Raw genomic sequence first — 20,190 nt, forward strand, 5'->3', positions numbered from 1 at the left:
TTTATTGAGACTTGCTTTGTGACCTAGCATATGGTCTATCCTTGAGAATGATCCATAAGCACTTGAGAAAAAGGTGTGTCCTGCTGTTGTGAGGTGTAATGTTTTATAAATGTCTGTTAAGTCTAGCTCATTTATTTTATTTTTCAATTTTTTTGTTTCTTTATTGAACCTTTGCCTGGATGTTCCATCTATTGATGAGAGTGGGGAATTTATGTCTCCAACTATTATAGTAGATGTGTCTATTTCTCTTTTCAGTGTTTGCCTCATGTATTTTGGAGCATTCTGGCTCAGTGCATAAATATTTATGATTGTTATGTCTTCTTGTTGAATCGTTCCTTTTATTAATACATACTGTCCTTCTTTGTCTCTTTTAATTGTTTTACATTTGAAGTCTAATTTGTCAGATATTGTTATAGCTACTCTTGATCTTTTCTAATTGTTGTTTACATGAAATATATTTTCCCAACCTTTCACTTTGTTTGTCCTTGGGTCTAAAATGACTCTCCTGTAGAGAGCATATAGATGGATCCTGTTTTTCAATCTGTTCTACCAGTCTGTGTCTTTTGATTGGGGAGTTTAAGCCATTAACATTTAGCATTATTACTGTAAAGGCAATAATTTCTACCATTTTGCCTTTTGGGTTTTATAGCTCATATCTAATATTTTTCCTCTTTTTACCTGTACTAATAATCTGCATTTCTACACTATTCTCCACATCTCTCTCTCCTGTCTTTTCCTGTCTACCTCTAGTGCTCCCTTTAGTATTTCTTGCAGAGCTGGTCTCTTGGTCACAAATTCTCTCAGTGATTGTTTGCCTGAAAATGTTTTAATTTACCCCTCATTTTTGAAGGACAATTTTACTGGATATAGAATTCTTGGCTGGAAGTTTTTCTTCCATGGTTTCTGCTCAGAAATCCACACTGGTCTTATTGGACTTCCCTTGTATGTAATGGATTGCTTTTCTCTTGCTGCTTTCAAAATTCTCTCTTTCTCTTTAACATCTGAGTCAGATTAGTAGGTGTCTTGGAGTATGTCTATTTGGGTCTATTCTGTTTGGGGTACACTGCACTTACTGGATCCTTTATAAGAGATGGGAAATTTTCAGTTTTAATTCCTTCCATTAGTCTTTCTCCTTCTTTTCCCTTCTCTTCTCCTTCTGAGACACCCACAATATGTATATTTATGTGCTTCATGTTGTCATTCAGTTCCCTAAGATTCTGCTCATATTTTTCCATTCTTTTCCCTATATATTTTTTGCATGTCAGATTTCAGATATCCAGTCCTCCAGTTCACTAATCCTTTCTTCTGCTTCTTCAAATCTATTGTTGTGGGTTTCCATTGTTTGTTTGTTTGTTTGTTTGTTTTTCATCTGTTCTTACTGTGACTTTCATTCCCATAAATTCTGTGATTGGTTTTTTCTGACTTTTGATTTCTTCTTTTTCTTCACCCATCACCTAATTTATATCCTCCCTCAACTGATTGATTTGATTTTTAATGAGATTTTCCATGTCTGTTCAAACGTCCTGAATTAGTTGTTTCAAGTTCTGCATGTCATTTGAATTGTTGGTTTGTTCCTTTGACTGGGCCATATCTTCAATTTTCCTAGTATGACTTATTATTTTTACCTGACACCTAAGCATTTGATTTCCTTAATTAGTTTATTCTGGAGATTGTTTTCACTCTTTTCCCTAAGATTTTCTTGCTGGATGGCTTTGTTCTCTATCTGTTCTTTAACATTTGATTCAGCTTATTCTAGACCTCTAACATAAGTTTTGTTTAACAGATCAGAATTCTTCAGTTCTTCTTTTTCTATTTTTTGCCCTGCATATATGGATACTTTTTTTTAAGAGGGTCAGATTTTCCCAGACGGACTAGCCTTCTCTCAGGAGGAAAGAGTCACTTGCATTGATTTTCCCTGAAGGTGAGAACCAGCAGGTTGACAGACTTTCCTATAAAACCTCTAGACTCTGTTTTTCTTATCCTGGCCATTATGTAGTACTTGTCTACCTGCAGTTTCTCACCAGCATGAAGTGATACAGTGCCTTTAATTTCAGCAGACTGTCCCTACTTGGGGCATGGTTGAGACAGTGGAAAAGTTGTAGGCTGGCTTTAATTGCTTCAGTTTTCCTGTCCCAGGAGGGGTCAAAATTCCTTGAGGAAGGGATTCCACTTAACCTGGGTCCCACCCTGCTCCTGGGGAAGGCACAGCCTCCAGGGAATTAACTCCTTTCACCTGACCAGCCACTTTGTCTCTCAGATAAGCTTAATTGAGTCTTACCTGGGGCAGTTGGAGCCTGAGAAACATTGCAGTTATATCTAATGAGCTGTTAAGAAACAAAGCAAAAAAAAAAATCATTTTCAGAACAGGACCCCCATTCCTCAATCCTTGGGTTTGTTAATCAAGAGCTTAAGTTGATATGTTGCTCCGTTATCTCCAGGCTTTATGTGCCCCCCCTTTTTTTAGGGTCCAGCCCTTTTCATGTATTTTGTACTGCCTGATACAAAAAGCCTCTGTTTTGTTTTGTTTTTTTCCCATCAGCTATGCCCCCTTTCTGCCAAGGCAAAAACTCCTAGTTCTGTTAGCTCTTATTCAAGGGTTATCTGAGCTGGGGGCCTATTTTCAGTAGTCAGAATTTGTCAACTAATTCTGCAATTGGAGCTTGATTGAGCTAAGCCCCTTCTGTTAGTAAAGTCTCTTTCCTTTCCCCTTGAGGACCGAAATTGCCATGCCTGTGGGAGAGGGTCACTGGCCTCTGCAGCTTGGGGGACTTACAGTTCTGTGTGGGATTGAAGTTGGTCCAGCTTGTCCAGACGGGTATACACTGTGTGACCGGTCACTATTGTGGCCCCAGCAGTTGTTTTTTTACTGTTCCTGGATATTTACTAGCTGCTCTGGAGGGGAACAAAATTCCACACCTCACTAAATCACCATCTTGGAACCTATCTAAGTTAAGATAGGTTTTTTGTGTAAGTGTAAGTAGGGGTCCTCTTTCATTCTTTTGGCTATTGATATCCAGTACTCCCAGACCCATTTATTGAAAACACTATTCTGTCCCAGTTCAGTAGATTTGGGGGCCTTATCAAAGATCAGTTGGCCATAGCCTAGAAAGAGAAGTCTATTTCTGCACTCTCAATTCAATTCCATTGATCAATATATTTATCTTTGTGTTAATATCATGCTGTTTTGATCACTGTGGCTTTATAATAAGCTTTAAAATCAGGAAATGTTAGTCTTCTAACTTTGTTTCTTTTTTTTTTAAGAATATTTTGGCTATTCAAGATCTCTTTCCCTTCCAAATAAATTTTATAACTAGCTTTTCAACTCTTCAAAGTAGGTTGTAGGAATATTGATTGGTATTGTGTTAAATCTGTGGATCAATTCAGGTAGAATTGACATCTTAATGACATTTGACATTCCTATCCATGACCACAGAAAGTATTTCCACCTATTTGGATCTTTGATTTAATTTTGCAATATTTTGTAGTTTTCTGTGTATATTTCCTTCACATCCCTGGCTAAGTTCATTCTTAGGTATTTGATTCTTTTGTCGCTATTTTGAATGGAATTTTTTCCTTAATTGTCTCCTCAGGTAGGGCATTGGTTGTGTATAGAAACATTACTAATTTTTGTATGTTAATCTTGTATCCTGTCATTTTGCTAAATTTGTTTTATTATTAGTTAGGGTTCTCTAGAGAAATAGAATCAACAGGAAGTATTCGTAAATACAAAATTTATTAAAGTGTCTCATGAAACCATGGGAATGTAGAGTCCAAAATCTGTAGGGCAGGCTGTGAAGCTGATGATTCTGATGGAAGGTCTGGATGAACTCCACAGGTGAGGCTTGCTGGCCGAAGCAGGAAGAGAGCCTGTTTCTTCTGAATCTTCCTTAAAAGGCTTCCATTGATTAGATTAAGCATCACTCATTGCAGAAGACACCCCTCTTGGCTTATTACAAATGGAATCAACTGTGGATGCCACTGATGTGGTCATGATCACAGGCCAGCACTTGCTGTACTAGACAAACAGGTACCAACACTTGGCCAAGTTGATACATGAACCTGACCATGACATTAGCTCAAATAGCTTTGTGGTAGATTTCTCAGGATTTTCCAATATAGAATCATGTCATCAGCAAATAATGAAAGTTTTACTTCTTCCTTTCTAATTTGGATACCTTTTATTTCATTTTCCTTCCTGACTGCTCTAGCTAAAACTTCTAATACAATGTTGAATAATAGTGGTGACAATGAACATCCTTGACTTGTTTTCAGTCTTAGGGGAAATGCTTGCAATTTCTCACAGTTAAGTATGATGCAGGCTGTGGGCTTTTCATATATGCCCTTTATGATATTGAGGGCATTTCTTTTGATTCCTACCTTTTGAAGTATTTTTATCAGAGATAGATGCTGAGTTTTGTTGAATGCTTTTTTAGTGTCAATCCTGATGCATATGTGATTTTACCCTGAGATTTGTTAATGTGTTGTATTACATTGGTTGATATTATTGTGTTGAACTACCCTTGCATTCCTGGTATGAGCCCCACTGGGTTGAGATGTATAATTCTTTTAATGTTTCATTGCAGTCCATTTGCTAGTATTTTGTTGAGAATTTTTGTCTCTATGTTCATTAGAGAAATTGTTTTGTAGTTTTCCTGTTTTATAGCATCTTTATCTGGTTTGGTATTACAGTTGTGTTCTAGTTTGCTAGCTGACAGAATGCAATATACCAGAAATGAAATGGCTTTTAAAAAGGATGAATTTAATAAGTTGCTAGTTTACAGACCTAAGGCTGAGAAAATGTCCCAATTAAAACAAGTTTATAGAAATGTCCAATCTAAGGCATCCAGGGAAAGATACCTTGGTTCAAGAAGGCTAATTAAGTTCAGGGTTTCTCTTCCAAGTGAAAAAGCACATGGCAAATATGGTCAGGGTTTCTCTCTTGGCTGGAAGGACACATGGCTAATATGGCTTTGTCTGCTAGCTTTCTCTCTGGGCATCCTGTTTCATGAAGCTCCCCGGGAGGCATTTTCTTTCTTCTTCTCCAGAAGTCACTGGCTGGTGGCTTCTCTGTTTCACACGGCTATGTAATTCTTCTCTGCTCTCTCTGAATCTCTCTTCTCTAAAATGTTTCCTCTTTCATAGGATTTAAGACCCACCTGGAATGGATGGAGACATGTCTCCACCTAATGCAGCTTAACCACCACTCTTGATTGAGTCACATCTCCAGGGAGATGATCTAATTAAAGTTTCAAACATACAGTACTGAGCAGGGATTAGAAGAAACAGCTGCCTTTACAAATGGGATGAGGATTCAAACATGGCACTTCTAGGATACATATATGCTTTCAAACCAGCGCAAGATGTTAGTTTCACAAAATGAGTTAGGTAGTGTTCCTTTTCCCTCAATTTTTGGAAGACTTTTAGCAAGATTTGGTGTTAGTTCTTTTTGGAATGTTTGATAAAATTCCCCTATGAAGCCATTGAGCCCTGGGCTTTTCTTTGTAGGAAGATTTTTGATTATTGATTGAATCTCTTCACTTGAGATCTTCTATTCCCTCTTGAGTCAGTGTAGGTAGTTCTTGTATTTCTAGGAATTTTTCCATTTCATCTAAGTTGTTTAGTTTCTTGGCATATAGTTGCTCATAGTATCCTTTTATGATTTAAAAATTTTTTTAGGATCCTTCGTAACGACCACCTCTCATTTCTGATTTTATTCATTGACATCCTCTTTCTTTTTTTCTTTGTCAGTCTAGCTATGAGTCTATTGATTTTGTCAAAGAACCAACTTTTGGTTTTATTGATTCTTTCCATGTTTTTTTTTTCTTTTTTTGGTCTCCAATTCATTTGTTTCTCCTTTAAACTTTGTTATTTCTCTTCATCTATTTGCTTTGGGGTTAGTTTGCTGTTCTTTCTCTAGTTGCTCCAGTTGAGCAGCTAATTCCCCATTTTTGCTCTTTCTTCATTTTTAATATAGGTATTTAGAGCAATGTATTTCCCTCTCAGCACTACCCTTGCTGCTTCCCATAAGAGCTGATATGCTGATTTCTCATTTTCATTCATCTCCAGATATTTTCTAATTTCTCCAGCAGTTTCTTCTTTGACCCACTGATTGTTTTAAGAGTATGTTATTTAATCTCCATATTTTTGTGAACGTTCTTGTTCTTTGATGGTTATTGATTTCCATCTTCATTCCATTGTGGTCAGGAAAAATGCTTTGAATAATTTCAATCTTTTAAAATGTATAAAGGCAAATTTTGTGCCCCAACATATGATCTATCGTGGAGAATATTCCATGAGCACTAGAGTGGAATGCATGTCTTAGTGTTTTGGGGTGTGTTCTAGTTTGTTAGCTGCCAGAATGTGATATACCAGAACTGGAATGGCTTTTTAAAAGGGGTATTTAATAAGTTACAAGTTTATAGCTCTAAGGCCATGAGAATGTCCAAATTAAAGCAAGTCTATAAAAATGTCCAAATTAAGGCACTACTCAAGAAAGGCCAATGAAGTTCATGGTTTCTCTCTCAACTGGAAAGGCACATAGCAAACATGTCAATGTCTGCTAACTTTCTCTCCAGGCTTCTTCTTTCATGAACTCCCCTGCCCCCACATCTCTTCCCCAGGGACACTTTCCTTCTTCATCTCCAGAGGTCTCTGGCTGCTTGGGCTCTGTAGTTCTCATGGTTATCTTGTCATTCTCTAAAATATTTCCTCTTTTAAAGGATTTCATTAAACTGAAACACCTGGAATGGATGGAGTCACATCTCCTTCTAAAAAAAAATTAATCCCCACAAATGGATGTGTCATGTCTCTGTGGAGATTATCTAATCAAGTTTCCAGCCTACAGTGCTGAATAGGGATTAAAAGAAAAAGCCGCCTCCACAAGATGGATCAGGATTAAAACATGGCTTTTCTAGGGTACAGAATCCTTTCAGACCAGTACAGGGTGTAACGATCTATATATATTTATTAGGTCTAATTCATCTATCACATTAAGTTCTCTATTTCCTTATTGATCCTCTTCCTGGATGCTATCTATAGAGGAGAGTGGTGAATTGAAGTCTTCCACGATTATTGTTTAAACCTCTATGGCTTCCTTCACTTTTGCCAATGTTTGCCTCGGGTACTTTGGAGCTCCTTCATTAGGAGCATAACATTTATGATTGTTATTTAATCTTGATGAATTGTTCCTTTTATTAATATGTAGTGTCCTTCCTTTTCTATTATTACATCTTCACATTTTAAGTCTATTTTGTCTCATATCAGTATACCTACTTATGCTTTCTTTTGATTACAGCTTGTATAGAACATCTTTTTCCATTCTTTTACCTTCAATCTATTTGTATCCTTGGGTCTAAGGTGAGTCTCTTATAAGCAGCATATGATTGATGATATTTTTAAAATCCATTCTGCCAGTCTGTACCTGTTAATTGATAAGTTTAGTCCATTAACATTCAAAGTTATTACTGTAAAGGCAATTCTTTAATCTATCATCTTATTCTTTGGCTTTTATTTGTCACATCTATATAGTTTTCCCTCTCTCTCTTTTTATCCTTCAAGTTACTCTTACTTGTACTCTTCAATTATGTGCTGCTTGTAGGCCTGATGGGTCTGGTGGCCCCCAGGCTCCTCCTTGGAATGACACTGGGCTATGGGACTGGATATTGCTTGATGCGAGATGCCTAGCAACTCGCAACTATGTGCAGCTGGTGGCTCTGACTGCAGGTCACGCGTGGTTCAGTGCAAGGCTCATGACTGGGCACATGGCTCATGACTCTGGACTCGGCATGCTTCCTTATCCCCACCTCTCCATCCATGCATACCTGAGACTCTGGACCTCTGTGGAGAAAGGGGAGCCATATTGGGGACCCAATGTGCCTCTTTCATCAACCAATTACCAGGCTGGGTCTAGTTTATATCTCCCCCTCCTCCCAGTCTCTGCCAAAAAATCAGGAACACACAGCTGCCTGTGTCAGGGATCAGGAGCAGACATTGTGCACTGGTTAAATGGTCTCTGTGCACAAGGAAAGCAAGTCTACTGGCTTCCAGGTTCCCCGTGGGAGCTCCCAGCTATGGAGCTGAGAGAGAAGATCTCCCAAGTTAGCTGTAGGGGTAGGTTGGAGTATAAGGGCGCTGGGCTCCTTCAGCAACTGCACTTTCCTGCATGCCACTGCTTATCCCTGCATGCCACTGCTTACCACCAGGCTCACTCACCCCATTCTCTCCATCCCAACCTCTGTGCTTTTTCATCCAGGACACCCTATGTAGTATAGAAGATCCTCCCTCTCTTTTTGACCAGTAGAAGATTTGGGGAATGACATAAACAAAGAAAGTTGCACATTCACTAAATACTCTAAAACAGATTGAAATTAGTGGTTTAGTTTTAAAAAATAATAATAAAATAACAATAATCTTAACAGTAAAATAAAAATTAGGGTTGACCACATTGGCTCAGCAGACAGTTCTCGCCTGCCAAGCTGGAGACCTGGGTTCAATTCCTGGTGCCTGCCCATGCAAAAAAAAAAAAATATATATATATATATATACATATGTATATGTATACATATATGTATACATATACATATGTATACATATATATGTATATATATATGAGTGCCTTGACAAAGTGAGTTATTGCTCAGGGATATGGTTATCAAGTCTCTGAGTGACCAGTCATGGTCTGTAAAGTCAGAAGTGCCATTTGGCAGATAGTTGCCATCTTTCTTGTTTTTATGAACTATTGCAAACTACCCACCATGCTCATCTTCAGAATAATTTATTTCTGGTCATGATGTAAAGTAATTTTGTATTTCAATTGGCTACCATCTTTGATTACTTATACTAAAGGGAATTCTAGAATAGAGATAACGCTTGGAAATATTTTAGTACCCAATTGATTCTCTCCAAAACTTTCAGTTACTCAAGCAAAACTATGAAAATAGTTTCCTTAGGAATGTTTCCATCCATCTTTATTTTGAAATGTTTATTGCTGTTTTTCTGCCATTTCATTTTCAACTGCCTGTTATTTCCAACGTAGGTTAATAATACTTTGCTTCAAAAAATCTATTTTTTTCTGAAATAAATGACAATATTTAGATACTTTCAATAATTTGAGACAGTAAACTTTTTAGAGTGATTTGACCAATTTAATATATAATAATTAGTTGCCCGGGTAATGTTGCAACAGTAAGAAACAACAATGCTTAAATCTTGTAGGTATGCTGGAATGGTTAAGCAATAAGCCTAAATAATTTGGAGAGAAACGTTGTATGTTAAATATTTACTAAAGATCTAAATTATTTAAAGGAGAACAACATGCTAAAATAACCAATAGTGTGTAAAATCCAACTAGAAAAGAAACATATGTCAGTCCTAAGGAGCAAAATGTAAGTTGCAAAATGGATAATATGTCTCTAGAATAGAACGACAATGTTTTCTCATCCACATCACCAAACCTGCCAGAGAAATGATGTTCTTTTTCATAAAAGCATAAGGCTGCTACGGTAGTGTCTTTTTCGGGATTCCTCTAAAAGCTGTGATATTTTAAGTAGGATTATTTAAAGAAGAAAATAGTTCCCTGAATTACATATTAGGAACAGACTGCATGCCTCTTGGTGTCAGAGTGTGCAGGAGGGAGATGTAATCTTGCAGAGCTTTGCAGCGCTCAACTGGACATTTCTTTCTTTAAAAGAAGTACATAAATAACAAAGTACATGATATGGCATGTTATGATGATTTTTCTGGCATATGTTGGCTACTTGCCCATTAAGTCACTGAAAAGAGTTGTGATATCATTCAGGGAGGCTGGGAGATTTTTTTTTTCATTTATTTTGGGAAGGAGACTTTTTTAAAACAGGGTCAACTTTCATTTGTAGGGCGGTTGAAGCATGGGTCTAATTCAAGAAAGATCTAAGCTTCTGTGAATTTCTCAGTTAGATTTTATATCCTGAAATCTGATTCTACGAACAAATACTGCTCCTTAGTCAACTGAAAACACACCCACTGATGACAATGCTTTATGCCACCGTGATGAGTCAACCATCTCCCATGCTCTCTTTTCTTTCCCAGCATTTTTACAGAACGATTGTAGATACGCTGCAACTGTTTAAGCAGTTCTGAATGAAAGCAATATAGTCATTTTCTAAACTCTAATACACATGTTTCTAACTGCACTTTAGCCTGTATCAACTCTTTCCAATGACAGGCCGATTTACTTGGGTTTATTTGGATAACACTTTCTAACTACATTTGACTACCCCAGGCTAGTAAGCTGACAAAATGAGGAAGCAGACTGTGTGTGATATTTTAAGAGGAAGGAGATGCCAAAAGCATTATAAGAAGAAACCTCTCCTTAACGATTATTACCGGTTTCTACCACAGTGAGAAGTAGGTGGCATAATATACCAAGATATAAATTCTCTGAGACAGATCATAGACTTTTACTACATAAATGTAATAAGATATATTGTGCTATCTGCAAAGGCCATGCAACTCTATGTGATTTAAAAAAACAAAGGCTCCAAGTATCTGCCTTTAACTACCATTTAATGATAATGATTTTTGTCTTTAGCATTTATATTGGAAGTCAAGAAGGAAGCAAACTCCCCACTATCTAATAGCAATATGAATAATAACTAACAATTGCCTTTCTCTTCCTCCTTAGCTCTTAAGGGTCTATGTTTACTGCAAAAAAAAAAAACAGTCCTCTTCTTCCTTTATTTCAGGTTATATGGCAATTGAAATATTAGTTTTTAAATTGTGTTATATGCCATATGCTGGTGAAATGAGCTTTATAGATATACATTAGGAAAGAAGGCTCAGAAAAAGGGGGAAGATTTATATTTCTTGAATCTTTGCGATATATTAATCTCTTTTACATGTGTTGTCTCGTTTATTTCTCAAACCAGTCCTTAAAGCTACATATTATTGTCACCACTTACTTCTATAAATGTGGGAAATGAGACCCAGTAAGCCTTAAATAAATGTGATAATCATACCAGGTTGGGTTTCATTAGTGTCAAGTTCCATTATCTACTTAAAATAGCATTGAGTTTAGCTATATTTTATATACTTTATTTAATTTACAGATTTTATGTATTATTTAAAATTTAATTTATGATCATTTCAGCTTCTAAACTCAAAAAATGTCATATTTTAGTATTGATTATTGCTATATGCCTTTTATATACAAGTGAAGTGTTCAAATGGTCTAGAACTATTCAAAATAAAAGAGAAAATTAACATGTTAGATTCTAAATTATTAAAAAAAAATAAGGAAACAATATATAGGCAATGACTTTCACGTTTCTTTCAACAAAAAGAAAATCAAAGATAAAAAGAAAAGGCAAGTTAAGGGCAGGTCACAGTGGCTCAGTGGCAGAGTTCTCACATGCCAGGCCGGAGACCCAGGTTCAATTTCTGGTGCCTGCCCACACAAAAAATAAAAAATAAAAATAAAGAAAAGGCAAGTTAAAAGCAAAGAGACCCCAAGTGTGACATTTTGGTTTTAAAATAGCATGCTCCTACGTAATTATTAAAACGTTACAAAAATCCCCTTAGAAATGTGCCAATTGTTAATGCTGATACATGAAAACTGACCAAAAAATAATAATAATAAACATTAAAAAAAAAAGGCAACTAAGGAATGTTTATGTCCCTTTTCAATTTCAGGGGCGCCTATGGTCATGAAGTAGGGAAACGCCCTTGGATTACGGGAGATGAGAGTATTTTAGGCCTGATGAGTGACATTGTAGGTAAGTACAAAACACTATGAATCTTTTCCAACAGAAATATAAAGATATTGTTTAGCTTACAGGAGTTAAAAATTAAATCCACCTGCTTTACACTTCAGAAATTAATTCCCAATTACTCACAGTTAGCATTTCTAGACAGTGGAAAGTTAACAGGGCAGATGTAAGTCTGTTTAAAACACGGTTAGATGTTGAGCCTTGATTCTGGAAGATGACTGTATAATGATATAGCTTTTACAATGTCATCGTGTGATTGTGAAAAATTTGTATCTTATGTTCCTTTTATCCAGCTTATGGACAGATGAGTAAAAAAAATAAGGATAAAAAGTAAATAAAGAATAAGGGGGGCGGCAGGCCATGGGGACTCAGCAGGTAGAGTTCTTGCCTGCCGTGCCAGATACCCAGGTTCAATTCCCAGTGCCTGCCCATGCAGGAAAAAAAAAAAAAAAAAGAATAAGAGGCCGATAAAGGCTAAAAAGTTGGGTTAGATTGAAATACTAATGATCAATGAGAAGGAGGGGTATGAGTTTCTTTTTTCCTTTTTCTTTTTATTTCGTTTTCTGGAGTGATGCAAATGTTCTAAAAACGATCATGGTGATGAATATACAACTATGTGATGATATTGTGAACCTTTGATTGTATACCATGTATGGACTCTATGTATGTGAAGATTTCTCAATAAAAATATATATATTTTTAAAAAGTACAGTTAGAATATGAGACCCCTTTGCCCACTCCATGCTGCCAGGCAAATCTTCCCACACCCTGTACTTCAGGAGACTGGAGGTTTCATCTCTGCAGAAGATAGAAGAGAAGGTGCCAGGTGGGAGCCTGTGGCACAGTGAGAACAAAAGGGTTAAGTGAATTTTGATTCATTTGACATTAAGATGCCTAACTTTCTCTTTCCACTTAGCTTCCAGAAAACTGGCACCCATTCAGGAGACTGGAAAAGTCTTGTCTGAGATAGCTCAGCAAACTAAGAGAGAGAACCTAAAGATTCTTGCATGGAGGGGCTTGGAGGTAGGGGTTCCCAGCACAATGATTCAGAAGGTTCACCCTACAACAAAATTTCCCACATTCTCAAGGAGAACCCATTCATATTCACTGCAGCCGAATCATCAGACTTTTGAGGAAAGGATTTCTAGTTTATGAACCAGTACTACTTATTCAAAAAAAAGTTTTTTTAAAATTTAATGCAAGGGTTACAAGCAAAATGAAACCATATTTCCTACTAGGTATTAACGAATAATCATCACCTTATATCAATTTCTATTTACTCATATGGTCAGAAACTCAGATAAGAGATCGGTCACACACTGAAAATGTTTCCTTCTAGTCCAAAGAGAGCAATGCTAGGGAAAAAATTCAATTAAAATAAACTTCTTGTGCAACACTGTTTTATTGTTTAGTGAAGAAAAGGAACAATCGGGAGCCTGGAAGCAGAGTGGCTTTGGACAGCACATGGGGCCAGGTTCGGTATTTAGAGTTTGAACCAGGACTTTCCCAAAAAGCTTAAGGACGAGTTTGGGAAGCCCTGGATGCCTGAAGCCTTGAACCTAGCTATGCACACACCAAATCCAGAATCTTTACTGGCCGGTTCTGATAAAACCCCAAGCATCGTCTGCCATAGCAATCAGGTTCTAGGGGACATAGGTTGATCAGGCTGTCAGAGTTATCTAGAGAAGTGTCTGATTTTCACAACAGGAACTTAACTGTCTCATGGATTTGGAAGATAGAAGTTCAACATCAATGTCAGCAAAGACATACTTTCTGCAAAGTCTGTAGTGGGGATGGCAATCCCCCATTACATGGCCATCTCTCTCTAGTTTCTTCTGACTTCTGCCATCTTCCGACTGGACTGCATCATTTCTTTTGTTTATAAGGAATCTGGTCATATGGATTAAGGTCCACTCTTACTCAATTTGGCTTCATCAAAATAGGGTCTTCAAAGGTCCTATTCAAAAGCAGTCCACACCTTAACTAGTAACAACTTCCAAGGTCCAATTTGCAAATGGACTTACATGCACCTTGACTCACCTGAACATATGCAAAGATGCTGTTTAAAATGGATCCACACCCACAGGACCAGGATAGTGGGATTTGGATTTGTCTTTTTATGGGAAATATGATCCAAGTCACAAAAAGAGTGGAGAAATTTACTATCTGATCAATCCTGGACTACACTTAAAGGTGTGTTAAATAGCTGTTTAATACCTTCATCAATATTCATTTTTATGCAATCAAGTGTCAACAAGAAACCTGCAACAAATTCCTTAATTAATGTTAGCTGAGAATATATATTTTCTTTAGCTGTGGATACTTTTTCTTTTTAGTTTTGCTTTCATGACATAAGCTGCATTCTAATTCTGTTATTTCGCGATTCATTTTATCATTCTCTAAAGGGGAGTTAGAATGTTTATGTACAGACCAGAAAAGTGGTAAGGTGATATGTTTTAGTGAGATTTATTTATGAAGCAATAAACCCTGGAAAAATATTTCCTTTCACCATTTAAATGTTTATAGCTCTATTGCAACTTTGTTAAATGTTCAAGTATTTTGTTGTTCAGTAAATATACACATGTGATATAAAAAATCATGGAAATTTCAAACTAGCTACTTTTCATTATCATTACTAAGAAAACTTGAAAAAAAAAGACTATATATACTCAGGCTTATTTAGAAAAGTGAAAGAATTGAACCTCATTAAAAATTCTTCTTTTTTAAAAAAGAAAATATTATCAACTTAAGCTTTAGTTTTGGTCTGTGAAATATGAGATGAAGTTACAACACAGATGGGGCAAACTTCCTTCCGTTTTCTCCATTTTTGTAATTAAATTTATATTAATTAAATCAGAGATGCTTGTTCATAAGATACAATATGAAATATGAAACAATTAGGGTTTTTTTTGTATCCTGTATGGCAGGGGTCACATTTCATTCTTTTTCCATGTGAGTATCCCCTTATTGCAGCACCATTTGTTGAATTTTTGTTTGTTTGGTTTTTCATTTGTTTGTTTGCTTGTTTTTTGTTTGTTTTGGAATCGAGCCTGGGTCTCACGCATGTCAGGCAAGAATTCTACCACTGAACTACACTTGCACCCCCACAATTAGTTTTTGAAATGGGCAAATTCAGCTTTGGAGACATGGCTGAATTTGCCCATATCAGAAACTCAAAACACAAAGTACAGCATCCAAAGTCTCAAGCTTTATATGGCAAATGCCGTGTCATATTTCATTTGAAATATTGTCAGAAAATGAAGATCATCCCTTAGCTTAATGGATATTTTTTAGATATATGTTTCATTCTGCTTGATTCATGCTTTATTAGAGAAAGTATTTCTACCATTCTTTTGATGAGTGACAGTATATGAACTACCAGTGCTTGCGAAAGTGAATTATGAGTAATATTTTTTAAAATCCATATGATCATTAAAATTTAAAAAAATTTTAAAATTCTTCTGTTACAGTTATCCCCCCAATTTTTTTACTTCTAAAATACTACATATTGAAAAGCCCTTAAGTTAAGTTGAGAAATGAATGAGTTCATTTTGGCTGGCTTTATTGGGAACAGATTCTATTTAAAGGTATTTTCTTGAGTGTGCACATTCAACTTTTCATTTTGGTTTGTTTTAAACTTGTGCAAGTTCCCTTTTTGCTTGGGTTGCTAAGACGTTCAGAGGAATACTTGGAGTTTGAAGTTCAAAAAAATATTAGTGGCTTCTAATTTGTTTCTCATCTGCATACGTTGTACATTACTGCTATTTTTATCGTTCTACCACACATTGTATTATAAGAAACCTCAAGTGCTTTTTGGAAGTAAATGTGATATGCGTCATAAAAAAATTGAAATAATTATGTGATCTCTATAGTAAAGAGCCCCAAAAGTCAAATTTATTTCTGCTACTAGCTAGGCTATCTAAATGTTTCATGAGCAAACAAAAAAAACTAGTTTTGTAGTTTGGGCTATGATGAAATCTTCCAGGATCTTAAAACTTCAGCCTTTATTTCACCATAAAATTTCTCAAAAAGAAGTCACAAAAGAATAATAAAAATTATTATGTGTACAAATTGATCAAGTAGGTACAAAAAGAAAGAGACAGTGAACAGCCATATTCATTCATACACATAGAAAAGAATTTCAATTTCAGATAAGTAGAAAGATTATTAATAAAACATTTTATATACAGCCAACAACCCTAAAAAACATGGAATAACTTTCCCTTATAATTAATGTCATATTATCAAAATGCTAGAATTAGAATTGCTGAAGAGGATTATAATTAGCATTATTATTAGGCTTCCTTTTCCCTAGGTACAGAAAATCACAAAGGGCTAGATACACGCATTTGAGTTTATAAAAATGTTGCAATGTGAGCATAAATTTGCTTTATAAAACTTGATGGCCCTCACAGAAGCAGTAATCCCTGGAAGCTCTCTCCAGTTACCAACCCTCAGCCATGCACTAGCTACCACTAAAGGCCACAGAAATTTGCTACATGAAAACTACAGTGTAACACTCTTGGGCTTAGACCACACACAGACCTGATAACCAAAACCACAATAATATTTGCATCGGCTTGATCAAACATACAGAATTTGATAGGGTACTTATGAAGCCTATCATTACCCTTCTGTCACCGCTGACCAGCCGGGGGTCCTGTCATCCTCACTTGGCAGGGTCAGGGAGACGCCAAGGAAAGTTGATAATGACCCTGGACCTCCTTTATATGACATAAATAATGTGGATCATATGAAAGATGCTTCTAAATGCAACTCTGAGCAAAGATTTTCCTCTTTTCTAAAAGAGGGTAAGATTTTGCTTCTACTCTCCTATCTACTAGACTTTGGGCAAGTTAGTTGATATCTTTAGGCTTTGGATCCCTCATTGATAAAAGAGGAAAATTGGAATAGATGGCTCATTGGATTGCTGTGAACATTATGTGAAGTAATATATCACACACTTAGTCCCATAGTAAAGAAATGCAATAAGGTCTCAATAAATGCTGGTGTGCCAAGCATTGAGACAACAGGGCAATGCTTGCATTTAACTAAGCTTCAACTTCTGGTAAAGCAAAATATACTGCCCAATAATTAAATAAATAAAGTACATATGTAATAAACAAGCAAGAAAGTAGTCTTCAAATGAGAACCCTAATGTTCAACTTTGCAAGCTGTCAGAATAGAATATACCAGGAAAAGAACAGCTTTTAAAAGGGGGAAATTATTACACTGCAGGTTTACAATTCTAAGCCCATAAAAAAATGTCTAAATTAAAGCAAGGTTATAGAAATGTTCAATCTAAGGCATCCAGGGAAAGATACCTTGGTTCAAGGCCGATGACCTTCAGGGTTTCTTTTGCAGCTGAAAAGGCACATGGCAAACATGGGGACATCTGCTAGCTTTCTCTCTAGGCTTCTTGTTTCTTGAAGCTCCCCCAGGGGCATATCCTTCTTCATTTCCAAAGGTCTTTGGCTGCATGGGCTCTTGTGGTTCTCGTAACTCTATCATGGCTGTCCTGCTCTCTCCAAAATGCTTCCTCTTTTAAAGAATTCCAGTAAAATAATCAAGACACAACTGAAATGGGTGGAGTCACATCTCCCTCTAATCAAGGATTAATACCCACAATTGGACGAGTCACATCTCCTGGAGATAATCTAATCAACTTTCCAAACTGCAGTCCTGAATAGTGATTAAAAGAAACTACTGCCTCCACCAGACAGATCAGGATTAAAACACGGCTTTTCTAGCGTACATAATCCTTTCAAAGCAGGACACCTGGCTTATGCACATTTCAGATGAAATGATTCAAATCTTGCCATTTATTTCACTGAGTTGTAGATGATCTTCTAAAGTAAAGAGTTTCAAATCTGGCAAGCGCTCAGGTCTAAAGTAAAGAGTCTTTCAAATCTGGCAAGCTCTCAGGAAGCCTTTAAAATATTTTCTCCCCCAATACTTGAGGATTTTGATGTTCTTACATTAATTTAAAGAAAACTTTTAAGAAAAAGAAAAGAAACAAAGAAATGCAAATTTGAAATAATTTCAATTTGCTTTTAAAAAAAGGTATTGTGAAATGCTGATGATATTGAAATATGTTAGAAAATAGTGTTGCTTTCAGAAATATAATTTGAGCCAAAGAAGATGGGTCAATTAGGGAAAATTTATTTTGAAATACACTAAAAATCAGTCTGATCTGTAATTCTTCAACAAGTTAAGAATGCTTAATTCCTTAGTGCCTTAGAGGTTCTATATAGAATAAACATTTCTGTTAAGGGTTTGAAACTTGAATATTAGCACCATCCCAGATGTACTTGTGTGCAGGAATACATGTTAAATACAATGACTTTGTTTTCAGACAAAATGCAACAGCACGTGAGGGTGCATTTTGTAAAGTGCTTTGTTGAACTTAATTAAAAATGGTCCGAATTGAGGTAATTAGTGGGGGTGGTGCAGGGAAATTATTCAAGTCAGTGAGGGATTATTTACTAAGAATTGCTCTACGTTTGAAGATGCCATTGAAATGAAGGTGAGGAAAGCACATTGTCAAGTGTGTGACTGTATTAACTCAACCCAGCAGATCTGGGCAGGGAGCACAGCCTATGCTGTCATAGGTTCATAACTCATTTAAATCCAAATGTAATGTTTAAGCAAAACTTGAATGTCTAAATTTGTATAAATGTCTCACCCATCTATGTTACTTTTCTTTTCTTTCTTCCCTCCATTCCATCTGCTTTTATTTTTTTGGAAATAATGTTCAGTTCCAGAGAAGTTGTATGTGAACAGCAAACATTGAGTCGAGGATAATATCGTGTTAGATATCTTAGATAAAATTTTACTTTTGAAATAACAGTAAAAAAAATTCTCACAATATAATGAGGCTCATAGAATGTTTTGTTTACCATATTTCAGAAATATTTTCATACTGAAAGAAGAGGTGTGTGCCACTATATGCAACACAAATTTATTGCATTCATTAACTCTCTAGAATGTCTAGAAGAAATTTTATTTAGTGCCAGAAATGTAGAATGAGATTGTTCTTACTGCTCCTTGACTTCAGGAATTCACATTACAATGACTGCGGAAACATCTCTTAATATGCACCACTTGTTCACCAACTTGTGTTCATTTACCAGACTGCTATAGCAAATAACACAGACAGGTTGGCTTAAACAACAAGAATTTATTGTCTCACAATTTCGGAGGCCAGAAGTCTAAAATCTAGGTGTCACTGAGATTATACTTTGTTTGTAGCTGATAGCGTCCCAGTGGTTTGTTGACAGCCCATAACTCAGTCTCTGCCTTCATTACATGACCATCTGTTTCCTTCCATCTCCCACTCGCTCCCATTCCATGTCTAAATTCCCCCTACTTTTAAAGACTCCTGTCATATTAGAAAAAGGCCCAACCTGACTCAGTTTGGCATCATCTTAATAGGATTTTTGAAAAACTTATTTACAAATGGGTTCAAGCCCACAGTACTGGAAGCTAAGACCTGAACACATTTGTGGGGGGCATGATTCAATTGGTAATCCCAACCTTGCCTATAAAATGGAGAAGGGAAATGCAGGTGTTCTTTGACTACATGAAGTTATAGGCCTTTCTTTAAATGGCTATGTTGAGAAATAAGTTCCTAAATTATAAATTCCTAAATTATACACTTATTTCCAATACCCTTCCCTCGAGTGAAGTGACTTTGGAATCTATTCATTTTATTATTCTACTTACAGTCTATTCTTTTAAAATGGTTATTTCAGAAAAATCTCTTTGGATACAACATGTAGGACTTGTACAGCTTTTCTCCAAGACCAGGCACAGCCTTAGAAGCATTAAGGCACATAGTGCATTTTTTTCCTACTGATGGTAAAGAGACAGCATTCAATTACACAGGGCTAATAACCCTTAAGAGTCATCATAAGAACTCAAAACAGAGAAGCATCATTATTGTCATTATGCTCTGAGTTCTTAAGTATACAATACACTCTTGGTCTCTGAGTTTTGTTTCTAGTATCCAAACCATCATTAATAGGAATGCGATCTGATTGAGATTATGTGGTAGATATTTTAATTTTGTATATTTTCTGTGTCTGACAATGCATATCTGCAGTAACTATTTTATATCTCAGTTGGTAGGCATAAACCCCAGAGCTATTTAATATCTCATATTTGGTTTTCTAGATCTTTTTCTTTTAAACTGTTCTCTCACTGTAATAATAGTGAAGTATGCTTGGAAAAGTAACCCTCTTTTATTAAATGTGCATTTTAATTTGACATTATAAACAACTGACTTTAAAAATGTGATTGACCTTAATATCATTTTAGATTTCTTGTGGAGATATGCTTGCCACAAATATGTACTGTTTGGGAATTTGGTAAACTAGCTAATAATAAGATAAATCATTTTTAGGTTACAGGAAAAAGCAAATGCTTCATTATTTTTGTTGTTGTT

General features: G+C 36.0%; 1 protein-coding gene across 2 annotated transcripts in view; it reads left to right on the top strand.

The window, feature by feature from the left end:
* The window catches only part of KYNU (kynureninase), a 154,857-nt gene that overhangs the window by 45,288 nt on the left and 89,379 nt on the right, over positions 1 to 20,190 (top strand). For both annotated transcript variants that reach the window (XM_077153693.1, XM_077153694.1), the window contains one exon: positions 11,668 to 11,750. In XM_077153693.1, coding sequence (XP_077009808.1) covers positions 11,668 to 11,750 — 83 coding nt within the window. The remainder of the gene's footprint in view (positions 1 to 11,667; positions 11,751 to 20,190) is intronic.

Source organism: Tamandua tetradactyla, chromosome 3 (genome assembly GCF_023851605.1).
Source record: "Tamandua tetradactyla isolate mTamTet1 chromosome 3, mTamTet1.pri, whole genome shotgun sequence".
NCBI classification, from domain to species: Eukaryota; Metazoa; Chordata; class Mammalia; order Pilosa; family Myrmecophagidae; genus Tamandua; species Tamandua tetradactyla.